Source organism: Lagenorhynchus albirostris, chromosome 12 (assembly GCF_949774975.1).
Source record: "Lagenorhynchus albirostris chromosome 12, mLagAlb1.1, whole genome shotgun sequence".
NCBI classification, from domain to species: Eukaryota; Metazoa; Chordata; class Mammalia; order Artiodactyla; family Delphinidae; genus Lagenorhynchus; species Lagenorhynchus albirostris.
This window is the reverse complement of record NC_083106.1, coordinates 75,529,745-75,557,672: the sequence shown is the minus strand read 5'-3', so window position 1 is coordinate 75,557,672 and position 27,928 is coordinate 75,529,745. Positions and strand designations below refer to the sequence as shown.

General features: G+C 39.1%; 1 protein-coding gene across 1 annotated transcript in view; it reads left to right on the top strand.

Moving 5' to 3' along the window:
* MEI4 (meiotic double-stranded break formation protein 4) overlaps positions 1-27,928 on the top strand; it is a 199,228-nt gene that overhangs the window by 115,238 nt on the left and 56,062 nt on the right. The window contains exon 3 of the mRNA XM_060167689.1: positions 14,221-14,352. Coding sequence (XP_060023672.1) covers positions 14,221-14,352 — 132 coding nt within the window. The remainder of the gene's footprint in view (positions 1-14,220; positions 14,353-27,928) is intronic.

Below are 27,928 nucleotides of genomic sequence, written 5' to 3'. Positions count from 1 at the left end.
GTGTTTGGTTATTCAGTGATAATTATGTACCTTTGATCTCAAACCGTTTTCTTCAGATTGTTTCCCAGAATTCAGTGTGAACTTGCTAGCACTCACATGTTTGCTGTTATTCTTTTGTGAAATGTGATATGATATATCTCTTACTAGCATGTACATCTTTAAACACATGTCAGTGACTCAAGGATAGGAACCATTTGAATAAATGACAAAGCATAGAATTTCTACAACCCCCTCAGATCAGTTTGAGCATATAAAATGCCATGTTATTATTATTTGCTTTTGACTTCCATTCAAATGTCACACAGTCCCCAGTGATAAGGAAATGAAATTTTGTTCAGTTAATCTGCTGCCTTTGAGAAGTTTCATAAATAAGCCATCTGCATATAGGCAGATGGCTGTTTTAAAGTTTATTGGATAGGGCCCCACACCTTTCCAGATTCTCAGTCACACTGGCTTGAACAAAATGACAAAGTCTAACAGAAGTCACTGCCTATCCCATGTCTGAGCCTACGTGAGAAATCTTATAGGAAATATGAAGACCTTTATGAAGGTACCACTGTTCCCTTTTGGGACCTTTTGGATTCTTCTGAATGTTAATTGTCTTTAGCACCAACCTGAGTAGGTACTTAGCATATTAAAAAAAGATATTTTTAATATCCCTAGCTACAATTCTTGTTTTCAGCATTTATAAGAATTTAAATAAACATAACTGTTCACATATCCCTATTAAATTTCACTTAATTAGGGCTAGTTATTGTAGCTGAGGGAATTCATTTGAATCTTGATCTTGCTACCACAGCACTAGCTGTCTCTTCCAGTATTGCATAGTTTAAATTTTGATTTGCAAGATTCTGTTCAAATTATTCATTAAAAATGTGACCAAAGGACCAAATACTGTGGCATGATGTTAGAGGAGCCCCTGCAGTTACAATCCACACATGCAATTCATATGCAGTTCATTGAACCAGCCTGAAACTCATACGGCCCCTATTATAACCACAGGAAATGCTAAAGGCTTGCTCAGAGCCTTTGTTGAAATCAATACATTCTACGTCTGGGACTTCTTTTGATTGAGTATACCAACTCTGTCATAACAGGACAGAAATTAAGGTTAGTGTGCCTGGCATTTATTAACTGATGCACGTTTCTCCTGGACTCTGTATGCTTCTCTTAGTTGTCAAAAACGTTCTGCATAGTAATGTCTAGAATTGTCCCAGTATCTACATACGTATTATTCTATGACTCAAGACGTCTACTCTCATATTTTTTTTCAAATCCATGTGTCACTTGCCCATTTCTATTCATTAGGGCCTTTTTTCTGATTTCTCAACAGTTATCATGAATATATCATCAGTCACATTTACAAGTACCTTGTGTACTTTAGGATAAAATTCTTGAAACTTTGAGCTCAGTTCAAGTAGTTCAGTTCTCACAGTATGTCTTTTTTTCATCACATCTGCAGCTTTACAAAGCACTTAGATCTGCTCTACCCAGTAATCACTGAATTTGAACTTCTAATTCTGCATTATATTATCTTCTATTTATACTGTTTTTTATTATCTCCAGATTGAGGATCATCCCTTTGAATGGGAAAAATGGGGGTTTTTGGGTCATCTGTTAGCCCTGTACCACCATTTTTTACATTTTTTACTCCTTGCCCTAAACTTAATCAAACGTTTGCCTACCTTTTGATTGTTCTTAAAGCCTTGCTTTATTTTGAAGCTCCATGATACACGAAGTATTTGAGTGTCTTCACATAGTGGGACTTTGCCCCTTCTACCTATTTCCCCAGCAGTCAGTCGACCCATATCTGTGTGCTTAACTCTTCCTCAAGCCCTGGGCTCCCGGCTGTTCCATGGCGAGGATTCGAGGAGCCCTGGATAATTTCATCTCAAATCAGTAGCACTTCTAGAACTGCAGACCTCCCATTCTAATCCCAGTAAGCGTATTTCGTGCTTTGCCCATGTCTGGCAGGCATGGGAACTGAGTTCCTGTCTTATTTCTCTCTGCTTGGCTCCCTGCATTGTCAGCCTTCCCCATTTCTTACTTTATCCTCAACACTGAGATCCTGCAGTGTACAGCTGATCATGGATTTTCAAACACGACCTCTGCTCTTGTACTGAACTTGATTGCCAGGGTGCCTGTCACTTCTTGTTGTTCTTCTGACAAGGTCTGAACTTGTCTACTATTACTGTCTTTCTAAACACACTTCGTTGGAGTTATCCCTCCTGCTGACCAGTGTTATCCAACACTAGGTCTCTCCTCTGGAAACCTGCTAAGCTCTAGTTTGTAGATTTCTCCTTAGTGGCGCCTCTGAGGAGAAGATTTCCAGAATTCTGCCCACAGGCGTATGCACTGTCTTTAGAGCAAAAGCCCTACTATAATGAAGGCCTACCTGTAACGTTGCCTTAAAGGACTGGGATGTACCTGTGTCAGGCATATGTGCATATCTCTAGTCAACAATAGTGCTTGATCTAGGCATTCTTGGCCATACCGTGTTCCTCCTGTCACCCTTTTTCCCTTCTTTTTTTTTTTTTTTGCGGTACGCAGGCCTCTCACTGCTGTGGCCTCTCCCGTCGTGGAGCACAGGCTCCGGACACGCAGGCTCAGCGGCCATGGCTCACGGGCCCAGCCGCTCCATGGCATGTGGGATCCTCCCGGACCGGCACACAAACCCGTGTCCCCTGCATCGGCAGGCGGACTGTCAACCACTGCGCCACCAGGGAAGCCCCCTTCTTTTTTTTTTAACTGGGGTGTACTCTTAGTCAGGAGATAGGCACCCTCTGAGAGTCTCTCATCACTGCAGTCACAAAGAGATGATGTTCCCTGAGAGCTAAAGCCAAAGGCACAGATCCTGTTATTTCTTTACCCAACCTGTTCCTTCTTTAGCACTTCAGTCCAGAACCCAGTCATTCCTGCACTTCTCCTCCTTGAGAGAAGAAATAGGGTAGAGGAGATGTAAGCGCTTCATAAAGCTGCAGGTGAGAAGAAAAAAAAAGACATCTCCATACTTCCATTTTGTTATCTTCTTTTCTTGGAGTTGAAAATAGCTGACATTTATTGGGCATTTCTATGTGCCAAGCACTGTTACAAGTACCTATGTATATTAACTCATCTATTTTTCAAAACAAGCCTATGAAATTTTAACTCTTCTTATCCCCCTTTTACAAGTGAGAAAACTGAGGTGAAGAGAAGTGTGGTAACTTCCCAATGGTCACATAGGGAGTACTTTGCAGAGTCAAGTTTTGAACAGGCGTCTGGCTTCAGAGTCTGAACTCTTAGTGACCAGATTATCTCACCTCTCAGAGGTGGGGATAGTAGTAGTAATAGTTCTAAGTATCTTAGTAGTAGCTATAGCAGCAGCAGAGGGATAGGCAAGTTATACCCCAAGTTATGGGAGCCTCCTGAGAGGTTATGTGATGGACATTTTAGAGAATATAGAGATGATTACAGAATCCATAGTATTGTATATCCCAAATATTCATGAAAATGCTACACAGCAGTACCACTTTGATGATATAATTCTGTTACAAATTTCATTTCCTATCTTTAATGGCTGAAGTTAGTATTTTTGAAGCAAAAAGGGAACCAAAGGAGATGCTGTATGTAATTTTTTTTTTTTGCTTCCCACCCACAATTCTTAGGTTTATTGATTTATCTTATATACTATAGGAAGAATGTATTGATAATTTGGTTGTTTCTTGCACATGTTTAAGAAAAATATATATTAAGGGAAGTTATATATAAAATACATATTCAAAAAGTGATTTGATTCTAAAATGAAATTAAGATAATTCTGTTTATATTAGCATGAAAATAACAAAATACTTAGGAATAAATTATCAAGAGAAGTACAAGATATCCTTGCTAAAAACTACCAGACATTGTTGAAAGAAATCAAAGAGAAAAATATTTCATGTTCAGGGATTATATTATTAAGATGGTAATATTCCCCAAATTGATCTAGGGATTCCACACAATCCCTATTAAAATCCCAGCCACATTTTTTTGCAGAAATTGACAAGCTGACACTAAAGTTCACATGGAAATAAAACGGACCCAGAGGGCTTCCCTGGTGGTGCAGTGGTCGAGAGTCCGCCTGCCGATGCAGGGGACACGGGTTTGTGCCCCGGTCCAGGAGGAGCCCACGTGCCACGGAGCGGCTGGGCCCGTGAGCCATGGCCGCTGATGCGCGTCCGGAGCCTGTGCTCCACGACGGGAGAGGCCGCAACAGTGAGAGGCCCACGTACCGCAAAAAAAAAAAAAAAAAGGACCCAGAATAACCAAAATAATCTTCAAAAAGGAGAACAAAGTTGGAGGATTCACATGTCCTAAATACAAATTTATAGCAAAGAGTAAGGGTTAAGGATACGTATATATATTAATGTAACAGAATTGAGGATCTGTCAGTAAGCCCTTAAATTTGTAGACAGTTGATTTCAGCAAGGGTACTAAAGCAGTTCAGTGTGGTAAAAATAGTTTTTTCAATAAATGGTCCTGGAAGAACTGGATATCCACATGCAAATGGACCATATACCAAAACTAACTCAAAATGGATCATAGGTTAAAGAACTAAAACTGTGAATTCTGAGGAGCAAACATAGGAGTAATTATTTCTGACCTAGGGCTAGGCATTTGTTTCTTAGATGTGAAACACAGAGATGCCAAAAGAAAAAAAATAAATAAACTTTTGTGCTATTAGTGATAACAGGAAAATAGACATCCCACAGAATGGGAGAAAATTTTTGCAAGTCATATGTCTGATATGGGACCTATATCCAGACTATGTAAGGAACTCTTAAAACTCAATAATAAAAAAAGATAAATAAACCAATAAAAATAGGCAAATGAGTTGAGTAGATATTTCTGTAAAGGAAATATACAGATGGCCAATAAACAACATGAAAAGATGCTCAGAAGCATTAGTCCTTAAGGGAAGTACAAACCAAAAGCACAATGAGATACTATTTCGCATCCAGTAGGATCGCTAAAATAAAAAAGATAGCAGGTGTTGATGAGGATGTAACAACGATGTGGAGAAACTCATCATTCTACATTGCTGGTGGGAATACAAAATGGTGTAGTCACTTTGAAAAACAGTTTGGCATTTCCTCAAAAAGTTAAATACAGAGTTATCATGTTACTGAGCAGTTCCACTCCTAGGTATGTGTTCAAGAGAGTTGAAACATGTATCTATCTAAAAACATGTACGTGAATGTTCATAGCAGCAACATTCCTAATAGCCAAAAAGTGGAAAGAACACAAATGTCCATCAGTTGATGGGTGGATAAACAAAAATGGTATATTCATAAATACAATGGACTATTATTTGGCCATTAAAAAGAATGACATACTGATACATGCTACAGAATTTATGAACTTCGAAAAAATATTCTAAGTGGCACAAGCCAGACACGAACACCACGTGTGGTATCATTCTATTACATGAAATGTCCAGATAGGTAAATCTATAGAGACAGAGTAGAGACAGAATGTAGATTAGTGGTTGCCAGGGGCTGTTGGGGGAGGGTGGCAAATGGAGAGCTGTTATCCAAAAAAAAAAAGATCAAATTGCAAAAGTCATTGTTGGCTGATGAGAGGTGGGCAATATAATCTCTAAGACCTTCAAAGGCAGCTTAGCTTCTGCTTTCCAGATGAATGAAGGTAAGAAATAGTGAACGATCAGTTACTTTGATTTAGGCTTTTCTTCCCGTGCTTCCCCCCTAAATTTGCCTCCAAGAGCATCTTCAGCTGTATTACACAAGTGTCGATATGTTGTATTTTCACGCAGTAGGATTCAGGTGGTCAGCTATTAGTGGAGTGAGTGTACACAGGGAGTGGGGGCTCAGAGGAAACCCTCCAGGTCACAGGAAAGCCACAGAGGAAGGGTCAGCTTGGCAGGAACCTTCTGGGCTGCAGACGAGCCACCCTGATGCCTGCAGCCGGCATCCAGGGCAGGAGGACTTCAGGCTGCTGGTTTCTGTGGAGAGAGGGTTATGGGAGGATTATCGCCAGGCTAGGGTGAGCTTGCAAGGTCTTCAGGGGACCTGATGTTCTGGATGGGCAGCTGGGGCTGAGCTCCACCAGATGTCCTCCCATCCACGCCGCCGGCCCGCTGTGCAGCAGCCAGAAACAGCAGGAAACCTTCTTTCTCCTGCAGTTAATCCTTTCTCAGTATCCTCTGCTGAGAAACCTGCTGTGTTGCTCATGTAAAGGAGAGATATTTAAAAGAATGCTGTCTGTTGTCGCTGATCATATATTGAAGGGTGAATTTGGAGCTGAGAGGTGGTAAATTGACCATTGGCTCATGCCCTTATTTCTTATGCTATAATTGTCACATATATTAATCCACATCCAAGACAATATTGTATATATTTTACTTGTATTTTGAAGAAATTAAGGGGAAAATAAACTTTTACATTTACCCAAATAGTTACCATTTTTGATGCCCTTCGTTTCTTCATGAAGATTCAAATTTTCCACTAGTATCATTTCTACTAAGCATAAAAATAATTTATCTTAGCATTTCTTATACTGTGGCTCTGTTGGTTACCTATTTTCTTACTTTTACTTTTTATCTGAAAATATCTATTTTACCTTTATTCTTGAAGGATTTTTTGCTGGATGTAGAATACTAGGTTGACATTTCTTTTTTTTCCAGCAATTTAAAGATAATAATCTAGTCTTTTCAAACCACCCTAGTTTCTGATGGGAAGTCCACAGTTATTTGTATTATGTGCCCTGTAAGGTGTCATTTTTCTCTGATTGCTCTCAACTTTGTCTCTTTATCCACAGTTTTAAGGGTTTGGCTCTGATATGCCTAGGCTTTATTTTTTCTTTTTATATTTATTGCTTGGGTTCAGTGAGATTCTTTAATGTATGTCTTTGGCCAAATTCAGGGAGTTTTCAGCCATTATTTGTTCAAACATTTTCTGCCTTTGCTGACCCATTTCTCCTTCTGGATCCCAATTACACTTGATAGACCTGTGTATATTGTCCCATGCGCCCCTGAGATTCTGTTCATTCCTCAGGCTGCATAAATTCTACTGACCTGTATTCAAGTACATAGACTTTTTCCTCAGTCATCTTCATTCTGCTCCTGAGCTCATCTGCCTTGAGTTTTTATTTCACATGTTCTTGAATCTCTGCTTGGTTCTTTTTACTCTTTTCTCTTTCTCTACTGAACTTGTATCTTTGGGATCAGTGCTCACATTAAGCACAGTTCTGAAATTTGTCTTAAAATCTCTTCTTGTAAACCACACCACAGAATCAGGGTTGCTGCTGCTTCTGCCATGATCGAGGCAGCACAGAGATAGAAGTTTCCAAAGCTGCCAGTCCCAGATCGATAGCACTTCTGTCATCGTCAGGAATCTCCTGAATCAGGTACACTTCTGCCATCTGTTCCAGAATCCTGCTGCATCTTCTAGGAACCATATCATCATTCAAAAGGGATGCCCTGGGGCTTCCCTGCTGGCGCAGTGGTTGAGAATCTGCCTGCTAATGCAGGGGACACGGGTTCGAGCACTGGTTTGGGAGGATCCCACATGCCGCGGAGCAACTAGGCCCGTGAGCCACAACTACTGAGCCTGCGTGTCTGGAGCCTGTGCTCCGCAACAAGAGAGGCCGTGATAGTGAGAGAGGCCCGCGCACCACGATGAAGAGCGGCCCCCGCTTGCCACAACTAGAGAAAGCCCTCGCACAGAAATGAAGACCCAACACAGCAAAAAATAAACTAATGAATTAATAAACTCCAACCCCCAACATCTTCTTTAAAAAAAAAAAAAGGGATGCCCTGCAACCTGCCTTTCACCTCAAGTAATTCTGACTATGTCTTACATAAGATCGACTTACTACAAACATTTACATTATATCCAGAACCCTCCCTAAAAGAGAGTTTTAGCCTCTTTAGCACTGGAAGCATGCTTGAAGAATATTTGAGTGGTGATCCCAGTCTACCTGCTGTGGACTGCTCCTCTAATTATTCAGTGTTCATATACTCCCTTTTCCCCATATTCAAACTTCCACCAAATCTCAGTAGCAACAGCAACATGCTGTGAAAACATAATGCACCAGTGCTCTATAGAAACAAAAATCTATAGACCTCTTATCAAAAGGAAGGATTCAATCTCGATCTTTTCGTGTGATATAGTGTGATGTGATGATCATCCCTATGCTAGTTCAGTCACAATTCTAGTTTGATACTTTGTAATTCATGGACTAAATTATAAAATACACACACACATACCCACAAAGAAGGAATAAAGTAACCCATCATGGCCTTCGGTTCTGTAACTGGTTATAATTCCATAATTTGTATTGATTTTCTTCCTCCACTGCCAATTACATTCTCCCTTTGCCCTCAGCCAGAACCTCATTTAGTTGGCTTACCCAGAGTTTCATCCCTGAAGGATCTGACCTTTTGGTCATCTTGCCTCATGAGGTTGCTGTAGTATCCTATTTATTTCTGCCACTTGGACGTGTCAGAAATAGAGGGCAATCCCTGGCTTCCAGATGTAATCTTCCCTGCTGACATGGCATTGTAAATGCCTGTTTTCCTCCACTCCACCATAGAGGTCAATTGCACCAGCCAACACAGGAACTTCTTTTTGCCATTGGTACAGTGGCATAAAGAAATCCGTGTAGCCAGGTGGAAATCTCAGCTTCCAGTTCACGAAGCCATTGTTCAGTCCTTTGGTCGGAACCATTTTCACTTGGTTATGTAGACCTCTAAGACAAAATCCAATGCCACAAGGATGGGAATAACACTTTGCCAATAAATCATTAGATGTAATATTGAGAGTTCCCAGTCTGACTTTCATACCTTGGCTCCTGAACCTGTATATTCTGGATGTGGGAGAAAGAGCGTCGGATATCGGTCACTGGTTTAGAACATAAGTTTCCTATCACTCAGCCTTATAAGAAGTGGTATTCTAGTTGGAACTAACTGTTCAAGGAAAATTTACTTCTGTTTTCAGTTCCCGCTTGATCCCAATTTTGTATCTAGTACACCTACTTGATGATGGAGTACGGCTGTGTATACCTAACCTTAGGCGACACCCAGTTCAGATGAGCAGCTCTGGGCGTATAGTCACTTGGTGTCCCACTATCCGGCACTCATTCAGTCATTACTGGGGCCAAATAGCATAAGCAAGGAGTTTTTCTTTTTTCTATAAAGGGTAATATTTACTTGTCAAGAAAGTTATGACATTCTTCCCAAACCCAAGTCCCCTCCCCCCCTTGTGATTGTCTCTTTAGGGTCAGCTACAGGTATACTGATTAGCTCCAGGAATATTGGCTCTTACTGGTCATAAGGTCCATGTGGCAGAGCCTGTTGTTCCCCAACGTAGACCAGCTAGAGATCTTAATATGCTCCTCTGGGCCCTTCTCAAAGTTCATAGCCTTGTGGTTGCTCAATATATGCATCTGAGTAGAAAACCAAAGAAATATATGTTGCCTCAAATATCCAGAGACCCATCAAGCATTGTATCTGTTTATTAGTGATAGTAAGTACATCTGAAGCAACATGTTTTTCGCTTTAGGGGTGTATTCCAACATGCCTAAGACCCAGAAACTGCCCAAGTGTGTCAGGCACCTGAATTCTGGGGTTCCCTCTCTGGAATGCATGTGATTTACCAGGGCCCTCAAACCCTGCCATATCAGCATGATGTCATCAGTACAGTGCAGTGGCACGATATCCTGTGGAACGTTTCAATGTTCAGAATCCTATGAACTATTAAATAATGGCCTGGAGCCAGCAAGTTAACATAGCCTTAATAGGACAGGAAAAGTGCCCTGCCGTCTCCTAGGTGAATGCAAACCCCCAGATCAAGACCTGTCTAATATGCATCAGAGGCAGGGAGCTGCATCTGGAACAGTAATTAGCACTGTGTAATTACAAACACCACCCGATGAATTTTGTGATAATTCACTGTTATTCTCCAAGATCCTTCAGTGTCCTGAACAGGTCAGATAGGCAAATTTATTGGGCATGTGGTAGGAATTTCCACCCCTGAATATTTCAAGACTTCAGCGTGGCACTGAGCTCTGTGAATCTTCCAGGTGGATATATAGATCCAAGCACATTTGGGAAGACTGAGTTTACAGCAATGACTCCCTAAACCAGTGGGTCACCAAGATAGCATCCCGCTGCTTCTACTAGGATTAAGAACCTGGAAACGCAGGAAGCCTCTGAACCAGCTGCAGGATAAGCCAGAACTGTGCCGCCTCTGCTACAGTCCGCGCCAGCAAAACGCATGCCCTGAGCCCGCTTCTCTTCTTCCGTAATGCACTGCTAAATCCGGTTCTCAAATGAATGCTCTGATTGGCAGAACTCAAACCTCATCCAAAATCCTAACTGCAGAGGAATCTGGGGAAATTTATTTCTAGCTCCTCTGTCCCTGAAATGCAGAAAGATGTGCTAGAGTAGAAAATGATGGCGTGGGTGTTGGCAGGTCCTTCCATGGTTTCCGCTGCAGTTGCTGCATGCATAATGTGAGCCCAGGCCTCCATGTCAGCCTCTCTCAAAGTTCCACTGCATTTACAAAAGGGCAAGTGACAATTAAAATTTAAGGAAGAAGAGAGGCCATTTTATAGTAATATTCACAGAATTTTAAATCACCTTAATGGCTCTATACTTAGTCTGCTCTCGTTTGAACCTCAGTCATACGGGGGAGACAGTCACAGTTCATAGCTGTATTGTGGAAAATCTATTTGTGGTGAAATTTCCTTCTCAGCAATGTCCTCTAAAAGGACCGTATTAACTCTAGACAAATGGATTTTATTTCTAGTATTTAACTTCTTAAGGGTCAATGAATTACACGTATAACCTTCAATGCTTTTACATTATTATCCTACATTATAACATTTAACACTTATTGGGCACTTGCTAGGGGCTTGACACTATGTTAATCAGTCTTGCTGTCTAACTTAATATGCACGACTCTATGTAGTGGGTGCTGTCCCAGACACTGTTTTGCAGATGTGTAAGCTGAGACATAAAAGGTTAAGTAAGTTGTTAGTACAAGTTAGTAAGCATGGAGTTGGGATTTGACTCAGGCGGTGTTGGACTCCAGAGTCTAGCCTACCCTGTCACATTTTCATTTCATCCCCATTCTGTAAAGTCCCTTTCAGTTTATGGTGAAATTTTTCTTCTCTTTAAGTTATCTCCTAAAGATTAAATATTGAGGAAAAAAGATAAATAAACAATTAAAGCATCAGTGAAATACTCAACCGAAGTTTTTTAGGACTTAGGTAAAAGTACTGTTTTTTCAGGTACAAATTAAAATGTTATAAAACATGTGACATCTAATAAGTCATACTGGAGAGTTACAAAAGATGGGAGTCTTTGCTAATTACATTGTTAGGAAATAATGATAAATAACTATGATTTTCTATGATAATAAATTGATGTGGGTTTAGTTTTAAATTTGATAACTTGATTTCAAAAATTATTATTAACAGCTAGTTATACGTGCCCAGATTTATAATAGAAATTTCTTTTGAAGTCTATAATTCATTCACTTTCTTAGTGTCACTGATTAACTTTTAAAGTTAAAGTATATTATTAAGATGTCAGTTTGAGAAATATCTGTGTTAAGTATACTTCGTAAAGGACACAGATGGCATTTCCTAGTTTCATATGGCATTAGTTATTTCAGCATTGTCATTTAAACATTTTACATATAAAAGCAGTGTCTCCTCAATCTGATTTTAAGCCCATAGAGAACAATGGCAAGGCAGATGCTGTTTCTGTGTTTTGAGATACTCCATGAAGCCTCCTTTGTCCCAGATATATTAAAGGAAAGATTTAATGAAATTCCAGATATGAGTTATATGCAACTTAATGTGAATTATAATCAAATGGCCTTTCTCCTACTAACTATAGGGGATATAGTTTATTGTCTCCCACAATCCTTTGAAATTTATTTAATGACGAGATCTTTTGCTGCCTCTACATAAAAATTCAGAGTCCCACATTTCTTTCTCCTCACTCTAAAACATTGGACTTTAGACTTTTTTTTTTTTTTTTTTTTTTTTTGCGATACGCGGGCCTCTCACTGTTGTGGCCTCTCTCCTTGTGGAGCACAGGCTCCGGACGCACAGGCTCAGCGGCCATGGCTCACGGGCCCAGCCGCTCCGCGGCATGTGGGATCCTCCCGGACCGGGACACGAACCCGTGTCCCCTGCATGGGCAGGCGGACTCTCAACCACTGCGCCATCAGGGAAGCCCCGTGACTTTAGACTTTTGGCTAGTGGAGAATAAACACCCACACCCACACCTGTCCCTCTGCAACGTGGAGGTGGGACTCTCCTCAAAAACGTCTTCAAACTTTTTCCTCTTACCCTGTTTATCCACCTCTACCTCTATATCTCCATATCTATTGGGTGGGCCAAAAGGTTCGTTTGATTTTTTTCCGTTAGATGGCTTTAGTGGCACTTAGTTGTCTTTAACTTCATTCGAAACAATGTTAAGACTGTATGTGACAGCTGTCATATCAACCTGCTTTTAAAAAAAAGACATCAAAATTGGTGAATTTTTGTGTATCCATTTTAATATTGAAGATGGAAGAAAAAAACGCAACAGTTTGGCATATTATGCTTTATTATTTCAAGAAGGTAAAAACGCAACCAAAATGCAAAAAAAGATTTGTGCAGTGTGTGGAGAAGGTGCTGTGACTGATTGAATGTGTCAAAAGTGGTTTGCGAAGTTTCATGCTGGAGATTTCTCGCTGGACGATGCTCCATGGTCGGGTAGACCAGTTGAAGTTGATAGCGATCAAATCTAAACAATAATTGAGACGTTACACCACACGGGAGATAGCCGACATACTCAAATCTGACTTATCCAAATCAAGAGTGAAAATCATTTTTACAAGCTTGGTTATGTGAATCGCTTTGATGTTTGGGTTCCACATAAGTTAAGTGAACAAAACCTTCTTGACCATATTTCCACATGCGATTCTCTACTGAAATGTAATGAAAACGTTCCATTTTAAAAACAAATTGTGACGGGCAATGAAAAATGGATACTGTACAACTGTGTGGCACAGAAGAGACCGTGGGGCAAGTGAAATGAATCACCACCAACTATACCAAAGGCAGGTTTTCATCCAGAGAAGGTGATGCGGTGTATATGGTGGGATTGGAAGGGAGTCCTCTATTATGAGCTTCTTCCAGAAAACCAAACGATTAATTAATTCCAACAAGTATTGCTCCCAGTTAGACCAACTGAAAGCTGCACTCAATGAAAAGTGTCCAGAATTAGTCAACAGAAAACGCATAATCTTCCATCAAGATAACGCAAGACTACACGTTTCTTTGGTGACCAGGCAAAAGTTGTTACAGCTTGGCTGGGAAGTTCTGATTCATCCGCTGTATTCACCAGACATTGCACCTTCGGATTTCCATTGATTTAGGTCTTTACAAAATTCTCTTAATGGAAAAAATTTCCATTCCCTGGAAGACTGTAAAAGGTACCTGGAACAGTTCTTTGCTCAAAAAGATTAAAAGTTTTGGATAGATGGAATTATGAAGTTGCTTGAAAAATGGCAGAAGGTAGTGGAGCAAAAGGGTGAATACGTTGTTCAATAAAGTTCTTGGTGAAAAGGAAAGCTGTGTCTTCTATTTTTACTTAAAAAAACGAAGGCATTTTTTGGCCCACCCAGTGTATTTAGTGGGTAAGGGCTTGAGAGTCTTGTTTTATCATCTTGTTGTTTTTTTGCGGTACGCGGGCCTCTCACTGTTGTGGCCTCTCCCGTTGCGGAGCCCAGGCTCTGGACGCGCGGGCTCAGTGGCCATGGCTCATGGGCACAGCCGCTGCGCAGCATGTGGGATCTTCCCGGACCGGGGCATGAACCCGTGTCCCCTGCATCGGCAGGCAGACTCTCAACCACTGAGCCACCAGGGAAGCCCTGTTTTATCATCTTGATTCATTCTGTATGTACTCTATCTAAATGATATGATCTTTTGGTTCTTCAGCTAAAACTTCCATTTTAGCACCTTGTCACACATTTCAAAATATTAACTGCTATAAAATTCCATTACTTCTATTATGATAATCTGTCTGTTTCACAGTTTTGCTTGAGACTGACCCAGAATTATGTTGACACTTTTTGTACTCCCTGCAGCATGGAGCTCAATAGTAAATTTTAGAAAGTGCCCATTAAATATATTTTGAGCTAACTTGATAGAAAATAGAAATCTATTCATTTTGATCTTTAGTTTCAGGTGCAGCATTATGTCTCTCAGAGTCTGGTAGCCCTGGGAAGTTGCAGCTTGTTGAGAAGATCTATAATATCTCTGCTTCTGTCAGAAGTAAACAGCTTCGCTGATGATCTGGGCACCATCAATCAGGTACATATAACTTGATACTGTAACTTTCATTTATAGTTAATGCAGCTGTAGACTTTTCTTTCCCTTTCTTCTCCCCTCTCTTTTTGCCAGGCTGAAATTTTAGTCGTTACCTTATTTCTAACGTACATGAATAGTGTTGCTGCCTGCTGAAATTACAGAAAGATACTTTCAGAAAATAGTTTTCAAAATAATGCCATTGTATCATCCTTACTGGTATATATGTGCCAAAAGTGTCACTCGTGATGGCAAAGGAATGGCCTTAAACCTCTCCAAGAAGGCAGTGTGTTCCTAAAGCAAAGCAGTGAGAGGAAAGTGAACAGGAGAGGATGATAAATGGAGAACAGCCTCTGACCAGTGGTTCTTATTCCTAATTGCTCATGACACTCATGTGGCTAACTTTAAATACTCTGTTGCCAAGCTATATGCCAATCCAATTAAATGGAGGTCTCTGGGGTTAAGACGCAGGTATTGGTATTGTTAAAGTTCTCCAGATGATTCCAGTGTGCAACCAAGGTTGAAAACAATGCTCTTTTATCTGTGCAAACTCTTATGTCACTGCTGACAAATGTGTCTAAGAAACAGAAGTTATTCCCATGTTCTAATGTTGACAGTGGCATATTATGTGTTCGCTTTCTCAGCTCACTTAATATTATTCTTTCTGTGGTTAGAATTAAACACAAATAAAGGAAATCAGAGACAGAAATGTTTTGGTAAAGAGAAAAAATAAGAGAAATATATATATATATTTATATAATATTAAATGCTTTTAACCAAGTTCTTATGTCTAAGTTCTCTATATTTAATAACATATTCCAAAATATTATATAATCTACTTGAATTCAATCAATGTCATGGTAAATCATCTAGTCAGCAGTTTTTCAAGTGACTGTTAAATGGTGAACACTTGTAAGAGCTCTGTAGATGTATTTTTAAAAAGTAGTTGTTACTGATCTCAAGGAGCTAAAAATCCATCTGAGAAAGAAATAAGGCACATTTACTAGTGGGAAAAAAACAGTGAAGTATTAAAATGCATGGTGCCGTTTGTAGGAGCTCCAAGATCAAGGAAGTGATCAAGGTAGGTTGCAAGTCCCTGAAAAGATTTCATGAAAAAGGAACAGCTTGAAAAATGGATTTGAATTGAAAAGGAGAGAATACATAATGTTGAGGCGCTGGGTGTTAGTTTTAAAAAGTGTGCTCAGAATTCTGAGGAAACAAGGTAAGGTCATGGCATTAAAAATAGGAAGCAATATGGGAAATTAGTTTGATGGAATCAGATTTGTGTGGAAAATAACAAAACACAGAAAAGAAAATGTTATTTACATATTCTCACTTAATTTTTACCAAAATACATGAAGTAGTTATATTATTTACCTAGTTTATAGATAAAGAAGTCAAGCCTTAGAACAGTCAAGCACCTTGACCAAGCTTGCAGAAAGAACATATGCTAAGAGCCATAATTCAGACCCAGGCATTCTGATTGTTAAGCCACTTTAGAATAAGAGTAACAATAACACAACAACAAGAACTAGTTTTTGGCGGGTAATATGTGTTATGCTTTACCCGAATTGTCCCATTCAATCCTTTTAGTAACCCTTCAAGATATTAGTATCCTTGTTTAAAGACAAGGAAACTGTTCATCAGCATTCTTAACAATGGATAACAGGATTCACTCCAGCCAATTTAAGCAGAAAAGGATACATGAATAGCTATGGAATAGTTGAAGAAGAGACTAGGCCGTACTTTCATGAATGACCTCCACAACTACCCAGCTGAATAGGAATAGGCTCCAAAGGAATTGCTGCCTTTGCTGTCATGACCAGGAAGCTGCCTGCTGACTCAAGGAGCTACTACTACAGACACAGGGTCCATAAAACAGTCCTGCTACAAGGTACGACAGCCAGATATATGCCCTGTGTTGTCCTGTCTCACTGTGTGATTCAGTTTCAACTAATTCAGTTTTTGTCAGTGCATTTATTTCTAAGCCAACAACATATTCAGAACCCTAGCATCAAGGAGGTACAGAAAATGTAGTTTTATGCTTTTTCAGCTTCTTTACTCTAAAAGGATGATAGAATGACTAATGATGTGGTCAGTCCAAGGTGTCTATCACATGTAAGGCTCAGAAATTCAGTAACATGGTGGTAAGAGATGGCGTCAGAATAGGAGGGAATACAGGGCAAAGGGCTACCAAACGTAAGGTAGATAGCTAGTGGGAAGCAGCCGCATAGCACAGGGAGATCAGCTCGGTGCTTTGTGACCGCCTGGAGGGGTGGGATAGGGAGGGTGGGAGGGAGGGAGACGCAAGCGGGAAGAGATATGGGAACATATGTATATATATAACTGATTCATTTTGTTGTGAAGCTGAAACTAACATACCATTGTAAAGCAATTATACTCCAATAAAGATGTTTAAAAAAAAAAAAACCTAAGAGATAGGAAAAATATCACTAAGAAGAATTAGGTAAATGGGAAGCAATGCTTCTTTGTGAGCAGAAAAAATTGAGTTTGTATATATTGAATATGAGGAAACATTGAAGTAATCTAAATATAGGCAGATGGAAATATGAAATTAAAACTTGAGGGAAAGGAGGGGACATACATACAAATTAGGGGAATATCACTATATGGCAATCATGAAATCATAGTCAGAAAGAGAACAGGGACTCAGGGAAAAGTACTGTGGAATGGGAGAGGCAGATATACAAACAAGGAAAGAAGACAAGCTTTATTTTAATATTAGATGTTAGCTGACTATTATAAATGTCAGGCTTAAATGATTTAATTTTTCATCAGATATAAACAGTAATATATATTATATGTAATATGGATTATGCAAAAAAATCTATAAATATTAAAGTCATACTACATATTTTTTGACTTTCCAGTTTTCTTTATGTCTCTTAGACATAGTCTTATTGTTGGACATACAGGTCATTGCTGTATACATTTTGACCTCTGATATAAAACTTAACATTAACTATTTTCCGAAACTGATTCATGGCAATACATTTCAGAAGTTGAATTGATTGCATTAACTGAATTCAACTCTTATTGATTTTTTGGAAAAAGCATAATAAAATGTCTAATTATTTTTAAAAGATGAAATTTCTTGGAACTTATTAAAAAGTATTTAAAAAGTCATAAAGTTCATTGTTAACAGAGTAGCCTTCCCAATGTAAACAGCTAAAACTCTGGAAAAATATATGACTTAGTGAATTTCAGACAATAGGCAGTACAAAATTGCAATTCCTGAAATAAGGCAAGCGAACTATGTGAGCCCCGTGATTGCCTTGACTTTGGGCCTGGAGGCCCTTTCTGGACTGTGGCACAGTGAAGCCTAGCCAAGTCCCAGCAGTCTCACTGAACTGATGGGGCAGAGACTGGAGTTCCAGAGAACTGATGCAGAGAATTTCTGGGTCGGAGTCATGGAGAGAAGAAAACCCTGAAAAGAAGAACTCAGGAAATTTGAACAGAGGTTTTCTGGATCATTTGTTGAATACTAAGCTGCACATGTGTAGGAGGACACTTCACAAGGCCAAGCAAAGAAAAACTACTCAGGAAAGAAATATTACAAAGATATTGTGAGCTGCATAATGGCCAGACCTCACACAGTGCTTGGGACCATCCAAATTCTATCCAGATACAATGGCAAGACCTTACTCAATAAGGCATTCAGTAGAGACCTTAAAATGTTACAACTTAGCAGTACAGTACTTTACAGTCCTAGGAAAAGGCTATGCTGGAGGGATTCTAACAGAGCTTGGAAACACACCTTGAAGATTTCTTGCTGGTTCACAGCTAGATTAGCTGCCTGCTGGAACAACATAATACAGAAGCTCAACAGTATGATATCATTAATGTCTACGTCCATTCAGACATCATGCATGTGAAAAAGAAAGAATGTGGAACTCATAGCCATGAGAAAAAGCATTAGTTAATAGAAATAGAACCAGAAATGACAGAATAATGGAATCAGCATATAAGGACAAAGACAGTTATTTATATATATATACATACATACACACACACACACATATATATGTGTGTTAAAAGAAAAATGAAAAAAAAACCCACAGAATGGGAGAAACTGTTTGCAAATGATGTGACTGATAAGGGGTTAATATCCAACGTATATAAATAGCTCATAAAAGTCAACATCAAAAAAACCAAACAACTGGAATAAAAATATGGGCAGAAGAACTGAATAGACATTTTTCCAAAGAGGAAATGCAGATGGTCAACAGGCACGTGAAAAGATGCTCAACATAGCTAATCATCAGGGAAATTCAAATCAAACCCACAATTAGATATTGTCTCACACCTGTCAGACAGGCTATCATCAAAAAGACAACAAGTAACTAATGTTGGTGAGGATGTGGAGGAAAGAGAACCCTCGTGCACGGTTGGTGGGAATGTAAATTGGTGCAGCCACTATAGAAAACAGTATGGAGGTTTCTTAAAAAACTAAAAATAAAACTACCATATAACCCCCCTGGGTATATATCTGAAAAACAATAATTAGAAAAGATACATGCACCCCAATGCTCATAACAGTATTATTTATAATTGCTGAGTTATGGAAGCAACCTAACTGTTCAGCAAGAGATGAATGGATAAAGATGTGATCTCATACACACACACACACACACACACACACACACACACACACACTAGAATACCATTCAGCAATAAAAAAAGAATAAAATTTTACCGTTTGCAGCAACATGAATGGACTTGGAGAGGATTATGTTAAGTGAAATAAGACAGAGAAAGACAGATATGATATCACTTAATCTAAAAAATACAACAGGGAGGGACCTTCAAGATGGTGGAGGAGTAAGACATGGAGATCACCTTCCTCCCCACAAATACATCAGAAATACATCTACATGTGGAACAACTCCTACAGAACACCTACTGAATGCTGGCAGAAGACCTCAGACTTCCCAAAAGGCAAGAAAATCCCAACGTACCTGGATAGGGAAAAAGAAAAAACAGAGACAAAAGAATAGGGACGGGACCTGCACCTCTGGGAGGGAGCTGTGAAGGAGGAAAGGTTTCCACACACTAGGAAGCCCCTTCACTTGCAGAGACGGGGTGGGCAGGGGGAAAGTTCGGAGCCACGGAGGGCAGCGCAGCAACAGGGGTGCAGAGGGCAAAGCAGAGAGATTTCCGCACAGAGGATCCGTGCTGACCAGCACTCACCAGCCTGAGAGGCTTGTCTGCTCACCCACCGGGGCAGGCGGGGGCTGGGAGCTGAGGCCCGGGCTTTGGAGACCCCAGGGAGAGGACTAGGGTTGGCGGCGTAAATACAGCCTAGCCAGGAGGGAGTCCAGGAAAAAGTCTGGAACTGCCTAAGAGGCAAGAGACCATTGTTTCAGGGTGCACGAGGAGAAGGGATTCCTTCCCTGTCTGCCCACAGAAGGCAGAGCACCGCCTAAATGAGCTCCAGAGACGGTCGCGAGCTGCAGCCATCAGCGCGAAACCCAGAGACAGGCATGAAATGCTAACGCTGCTACTGCCGCCACCAAGAAGCCTGTGTGCGAGCACAGGTCACTATCCACACCTCCCCTCCCGGGGAGCCTGTGCAGCCCGCCACTGCCAGGGTCCCATGATCCAGGGACAACTTCTTCGGGAGAACACACAGTGTGCCTCAGGCTGTTGAAATTCACTCTGGCCTCTGCCGCCACAGGCTTGCCCAGCATTCCGTACCCCTCCCTGCCCCTGGCCTGAGTGAGTTAGAGCCCCTGAATCAGCTGCTGCTTTAACCCCATCCTGTCTGGGTGGGAACAGAAGCCTGAGGGCAACCTACATGCAGAGGCAGGGCCAAAACGAAAGCTGAACCCCAGGAGCTGTGCAAACAAAGAATAGAAAGGGAAATCTCTCCCAGCAGCCTCAGGAGCAGCGGATTAAATCCCCAGTCAACTTGAAGTACCCTGCGTATGTGGAATACCTGAATAGACAATGGATCAACCTAAAATGGAGGCAGTACACTTTGGGAGCAACTGTAGACTTGAGGTTTGCTGTCAGCAACTGACGTGTTTCTGATTTTTATGTTTATCTTAATATAGTTTTTAGCGCTTGTTATCATTGGTGGATTTGTTTATTGGTTTGGTTGCTCTCTTCTTTTTTTTTAAATTATTTTTTATTTTTTTCTTTTAATAATTTTAATATTTTATTTTATCTTTTTAATTTTTTTTAATTATTCTTATTTTTTCTTTCATTTTTTCTCCCTATTCTTCTGAGCTGTGTGGCTGACAGGGTCTTGTTGCTCCACCCTGGTGTCAGGCCTGAGCCTCTGAGATGAGAAAACCAAGTTCTGGACATTGGACCACCAGAGACCTCCCAGCCCCACATAATATAAATCGGTGAGAGCTCTCCCAGAGACCTCTGTCTCAACGCTAAGACCCAGCTCCACCCAACAGCCAGCAAGTTCCAGTGCTGGATGCCCCATGCCAAACAATGAGCGAGACAGGAACACAACCCCATCCATTAGCAGAGAGGCTGCCTAAAATCATAATAAGTTCACAGACACCACAAAACACACCACTGGACCCAGCTCTGCCCACCAGAAAGACAAGGTCCAGCCCCACCCACTGGAACAGAGACATCAGTCTCCTCCACCAGGAAGCCTACACAAGCCACTGAACCAACCTTACCCATTGGAGGCAGACACCAAAAACAATGGGAACTATGAACCGGCAGACTGCGAAAAGGAGACCCTAAACACAGTAAGTTAAGCAAAATGAAAAGACAGAGAAATATGCAGTACATGAAGGAGCAAGGTAAAAACCCACCAGACCAAACAAATGAAGAGGAAATAGGCAGTCTACCTGAAAAAGAATTCAGAGTACTGATAGTAAAGATGATGCAAAATCTTGGAACTAGAATGGAGAAAATACAAGAAACGTTTAACAAGGACCTAGAAGAACTAAAGAGTAAACAAACAATGATGAACAACACAATAAATGAAGTTAAAAATTCTCTAGAAGGAATCAATAGCAGAATAACTGAGGCAGAAGAATGGATAAGTGACCTGGAAGATAAAATAGTGGATATAACTACCACAGAGCAGAATAAAGAAAAAAGAATGAAAAGAATTGAGGACAATCTCAGAGACCTCTGGGACAACATGAAATATAACAACATTCAAATTTTAGGGGTCCCAGAAGAAGAAGAGAAAAAGAAAGGGTCTGGGAAAATACATGAAGAGATTATAGTTCAAAACTTCCCTAAAATGGGGAAGGAAATAGTCAGTCAACTCCAGGAAGTGCAGAAAGTCCCATGCAGGGTATATCCAAGGAGAAACATGCCAAGACACATATTAATCAAACTATCAAAAATTAAATACAAGGAAAAATACTAAAAGCAGCAAGGGAAAAGCAATAAATAACATACAAGGGAATCTCCATAAGGTTAACAGCTTCTCTTTCAGCAAAAACTCTGCAAGCCAGAAGGGAGTGGCAGGACATATTTAAAATGATGAAAGGGAAAAACCTACAACCAAGATTATTCTGCCCAACAAGAATCTCATTTAGATTTGACGGAGAAATTAAAATCTTTACAGACAAGCAAAAGCTAAGAGAATTCAGCACCACCAAACCAGCTTAACAACAAATGCTAAAGGAACTTCTCTAGGCAGAAAACACAAAAGAGGGAAAACACCTATGAAAAAAAATCCAAAACAATTAAGAAAATGGTAATAAGAACATATATGTAGATAATTACCTTAAATGTAAATAGAATAAATGCTCCAACCAAAAGACACAGACTGAATGGATACAAAATCAAGACCCATATATATAGTGTCTACGGGAGACCCACTTCAGACCTAGGGACACATACAGATTGAAATTGAGAGTATGGAAAAAGATATTCCATGCAAGTGGAAATCAAAAGAAACCTGGAATAGCAATTCTCATATCAGACAAAATAGACTTTTAAATAAAGACTATTACAAGAGATGAAGAAGGACACTACATAATGATCAAGGGATCAATCCAAGAAGAAGATATAACAATTGTAAATATTTATGCACCCATTGTAGGAGCACTTCAATACATAAGGCAAATGCTAACAGCCGTAAAAGGGGAAATTGACAGTAACACAGTAATAGTAGGGAACTTTAACAACCCACTTTCACCAATGGACAGATCATTCCAAAATGAAAGTACATAAGAAACACAAGCTTTAAATGACACATTAAACAAGATGGAGTTAATTGATATTTATAGGACATTCTATCCAAAAACAACAGAATACACTTTCTTCTCAAGTGCTCATGGAACATTCTCCTGGATAGATCACATCTTGGGTCACAAATCAAGCTTTGGTAAATTTAAGAAATTTGAATTCGTATCAAATATCTTTTCCAACCACAACACTATGAGACTAGATATCAATTAGAGGAAAAAATACAAACACATGGAGGCTAAACAATACACTACTAAATAACCAAGAGATCACTGAAGAAATCAAAGAGGAAATCAAAAAATACCTAGAAACAAATGACAATGAAAGCATGGCGACCCAAAACCTATGGGACACAGCAAAAGCAGTTCTAAGAGGGAAGTTCATAGCAATACAGTCATACCTCAAGAAATAAGAAAAATCTCAGATAAACAACAGAACCTTACACCTAAAGCAGCTAGAGAAGGAAGAACAAAAAAAACCCAAAGTTAGCAGAAGGAAAGAAATCATAAAGATCAGAGCAAAAACAAATGAAAAAGAAATGAGGAAAACAATAGCAAAGATCAATAAAACTAAAGCTGGTTCTCTGAGAAGATAAACAAAATTGATAAACCATTAGCCAGACTCATCAAGAAAAAAAAGGGAGAAGACTCAAATCCACAGAATTAGAAATGAAAAAGGAGAAGTAACAATTGACACTGCAGAAATACAAAGAATCATGAGGGATTACTACAAGCAACTCTATGCCAATAAAATGGACAACCCGGAAAAAATGGACAAATTCTTAGAAAAGTACAACCTTATGGACTGAACCAGGAAGAAATAGAAAATAGAAACAGACCAATCACAAGCACTGAAATTGAGACTGTGATTAAAAATCTTCCAGCAAATGAAAGCTCAGGACCAGATGGCTTCACAGGCGAATTGTATCAAACATTTAGCGAAGAGCTAATACCTATCCTTCTCAAACTCTTCCAAGATATAGCAGAGGGAGGAACTCATTCTACTAGTTCCTCTAGCAAAACACTAGTAGAACAGGATCCAACAGTTAAAAGGATCATACACCATGATCAAGTGGGGTTTATCCCACAAATGCAAGGATTCTTCAATACAAGCAAATCAATCAATATGATACACCATATTAACAAACTGAAGGATAAAAGCCATATGATAATCTCAATAGATGCAGAAAAAGCTTTCAACAAAATTCAACATCCATTTATGATAAAAACTCTCCAGAAAGTGGGTATAGAGGGAACTTACCTCAACATAATAACGGCCATATAAGACAAACCCATAGCCAACATCATTTTCAATGGTGAAAAACTGAAAGCATTTCCTCTAAAATCAGGAACAAGACAAGTATGCCCACTTTCACCACTGTTATTCCACATCATTTTGGAAGTGTTCAGCCACAGAAATCGGAGAAGAAAAAGAAATAAAAGGAATCCAAATTAGGAAGGAAGAAATAAAACTGTCACTTTTTGCAGTGACATGATACTATACATAGAGAATCCTAAAGATGCTACCAGAAAACTGCTATAGTAATCAATGAGTTTGGTAAAGTAGCAGGATACAAAATTAATGCACAGAAATCTCTGGCATTCCAATACACTAACGACGAAAAATCTGAAAGAGAAATTAAGGAAACACTCCCATTTACCATTGCAACAAAAAGAATAAAATACCTAGGAATAAAGCTACCTAAGGAGACAAAAGACCTTTATGCAGAAACCTGTAAGACAGTGATGAAAGACATTAAAGACAATACAAACAGATGGAGAGATATACCATGTTCCTGGATTGGAAGAATCCACATTGTGAAAATGATTATAGTACCCAAAGTAATCTACAGATACAGATTCAGTGCAATCCGTATCAAACTACCAGTGGCATTTTTCCCAGAACTAGAACAAAACATTTCACAATTTGTATGGAAACACAAAAGACCCCAAATAGCCAAAGCAATCTTGAGAAAGAAAAATGGAGCTAGAGGAATCAGGCTCCCTGACTTCAAATTATACTACAAAGCTACAGTAATCAAGACAGTATGGTACTGGCACAAAAACAGAAATATATATCAATGGAACAATGTAGAAAGCCCAGAGATAAACCCACACACATGTGTTCACCTTATCTTTGATAAAGGAGGCAAGAATATACAGTGGAGAAAAGACAGCCTCTTCAATATGTGTTGCTGGGAAAACTGGGCAACTACATGTAAAAGACTGAAATTAGAACACTCCCTAACACCATACTCAAAAATAAGCTCAGAATGGGTTAAAGACCTAAATGTAAGGCCAGACACTATAAAACTCTTAGAGGAAAACATAGGCGGAACACTCTATGACATAAATCACAGCAAGATCCTTTTTGACCCACCTCCTAGAGAAATGGAAATAAAAACATAAGTAAACAAATGGGACCCAATGAAACTTAAAAGCTTTTGCACAGCAAAGGAAAACATAAACAAGACGAAAAGACAAACCTCAAAATGGGAGAAAATGTTTGCAAATGAAGCAACTGACAAAGGATTCATCTCCAAGATTTACAAGCAGCTCATGCAGCTCAATATCAATAAAACAACCCAATCCAAAAATGGGCAGAAGGTCTAAATAGACATTTCTCCAAAGAAGATACACAGATTGCCCACAAACACATGAAAGGATGCTCAACATCACTAATCATTAGAGAAATGCATATTAAAACTACAATGAGGTATCGCCTCACACCGGTCAGAATAGCCATCATCAAAAAATCTACATACAGTAAATGCTGGAGAGGGTGTGGAGAAAAGGGAACCCTCTTGCACTTTTGGTTGGAATTTAAATTGATAAAGCCACTATGGAGAACAGTATGGGATTTCCTTAAAAAACTAAACATAGAACTACCATATGATCTAGCAATCCCACTAATGGGTGTATACCCTGAGAAAACCATAATCCAAAATGAATCATGTACCACAATGTTCATTGCAGCACTGTTTACAATAGCCAGGACATGGAAGCAACCTAAGTGTCCATTGAGTGATGAATGGATAAAAATGATGTGGCACATATATACAATGGAATATTACTCAGCCATAAAAAGAAATGAAATTGAGTTATTTGTAGTGAGGTGGATGGACCTAGAGACTGTCATACTGAGTGAAGTAAGTCAGAAAGAGAAAAACAAATGCCGTATGCTAACACATATATGTGGAATCTAAAAAAAAGAAAAAAAAAGTGGTTCCTAAGAATCTTGAGGCAGGACAGGAATAAAGACACAGAGGTAGGGAATGGACTTGAGGACACAGGGAAGGGCAAGGGTAAGCTGGGACGAAGTGTGAGAGTAGCATTGACATATATACTCTACCAAATGTAAAATAGATAGCTAGTGGGAAGCAGCTGCATAGCACAGGGAGATCAGCTTGGTGGTCTGTGACCACCTAGAGGGGTGGGATAGGGAGGGTGGGAGGGAGACTCAAGAGGGAAGGGATATGGGGATATGTGTATATATATAGCTGATTTACTTTGTTATACAGAAATAACCCAACATTGTAAAGCAATTATACTCCAATAAAGATGTTAAAAAAAAAAGAACTGGAAAAAAAAAAAAACTAGTGAATAAAACAAAAAAGAAGCAGACTTACAGATACAGAGAACAAACTAGTGGTTACCAATCGGGAGAAGGAAGGGGTAGGGGCAGTATAGGGGTAGGAAGAAAGAAAGGGTTATTATGGGATTACATAAAATCATGTGAATGAAACTTTTGAAAATTGTAAAGCATTATAGAATTTAAGGAACCTTTCATTCAATTAAAAAAGGAAAATATGAATAATAAGGAGAAAATAGGAAATTTCAACATAAATATAAAAGCACTGTATACCAATATATCTGTTTAAAATATAATAGATAAATATAAATATGAAAAAAATTTTGACAGTAATCTCAACAATTTAGATTAAACACACAGTCCTTGTAATTTGAAAATTACGAAAACTGACTCAAGAAGAAATAGAAAACCTAAATTACCCTATGCTTATTAAATAAAGTGTATTTGAATTTATAAACCTCCCTACAAAGGCCAGTCCAGGACCAAATGATCATGCATTTAAGAAAGAAATAATAGCACTCTTACACAAACTCTGTTTAGAGAATGGAAGAATAGAGAACATTTCTAACTCATTTCATGAGACCATAAGTACTTCAGTATCAAAACCAGACTCACATTACAAGGAAAAACAAAAACAAACTGAGAATACCTCAGATGAACACAGAAGTAAAATCCTTACTGCATATTAATAGATAGAATCCTGCAGCATACAAAAAAATACTACATGATCATCAGGTGGTATTTATCCCAGGAATGCAATGTTGTTTTCTCATTCATAAACAATCAATATAATTCATAATATTAACAGAGAACCCATATTACCCGGGTATATGCAGAAAAATCAGTTGCCAAAATTCACCACTCGTTCATGATTTTCTAGAAAAAATACAAAAGTATGAATAGAAGGAAATTTCCTCAAGAAATTTTGTTTTTTATGAAAAACCTACAGATATACCAATGGTGAAAGACTAAATATTTTCCCCCCAAGATGAGAAACAAGGGAGGGATGTCCTTTCTCATCTCTTCTAGTTATCATTGTACTGGACCTCCCTGCCATTGCAATAAGGCTGCGGTACTTTGAGAAAGGAAGAAGTAAAACTATATGTAGAATCAACATGACCAGGAACGGAGAAAATCCTAGAGTTTATCAAAAAGCTACCACGTAGATAATCCTGCAATAGAGCACACACATATAGCCAGTTGGTTGTAGACATATCTTAAGGTAATTCGATCAGGAAAGAATGGATCAACAATTCAATAAAAAAATGAGCAAAAGATTTAAACACATGAAAAAATATATACTAATGGACAGTAAATCCATGAATAATGTGCAGCTTGATTAGTCAGAAGAGAAATACAATGGACAGTTACAAGAATGGCTGAAATTTAAAAGGCTAACAATACCAAATTCTACTGGGGTTGTAGGAAGTCATAAATTGCTAGTGAGCACATAAAAAAGACTGGAAGTTCCTCAGAAAGTCAATCATACACTTACCACATGGCCTAGCAATTCAGCAGCTACGTTGACAAGAACAATTGTCTGTGCATGTTCATAGTATCTTTAATCTTGAGTATTAATCTGAAAATGACTCATTTCCACTGACAGGAGGATCAATAAGTAAATTATCTTAAACATACTTAATAGAATATTATTCAACCATAAAATGTATTGAGTCAATGATGCACACAACAGCGTGAATCAACCTAAAACATACTAGACTAAGAAAAATAAACCAGACCCAAAAGAACATATATGGTTTGACTAAATTTCTAATAAGTTCTGAAACAGGCA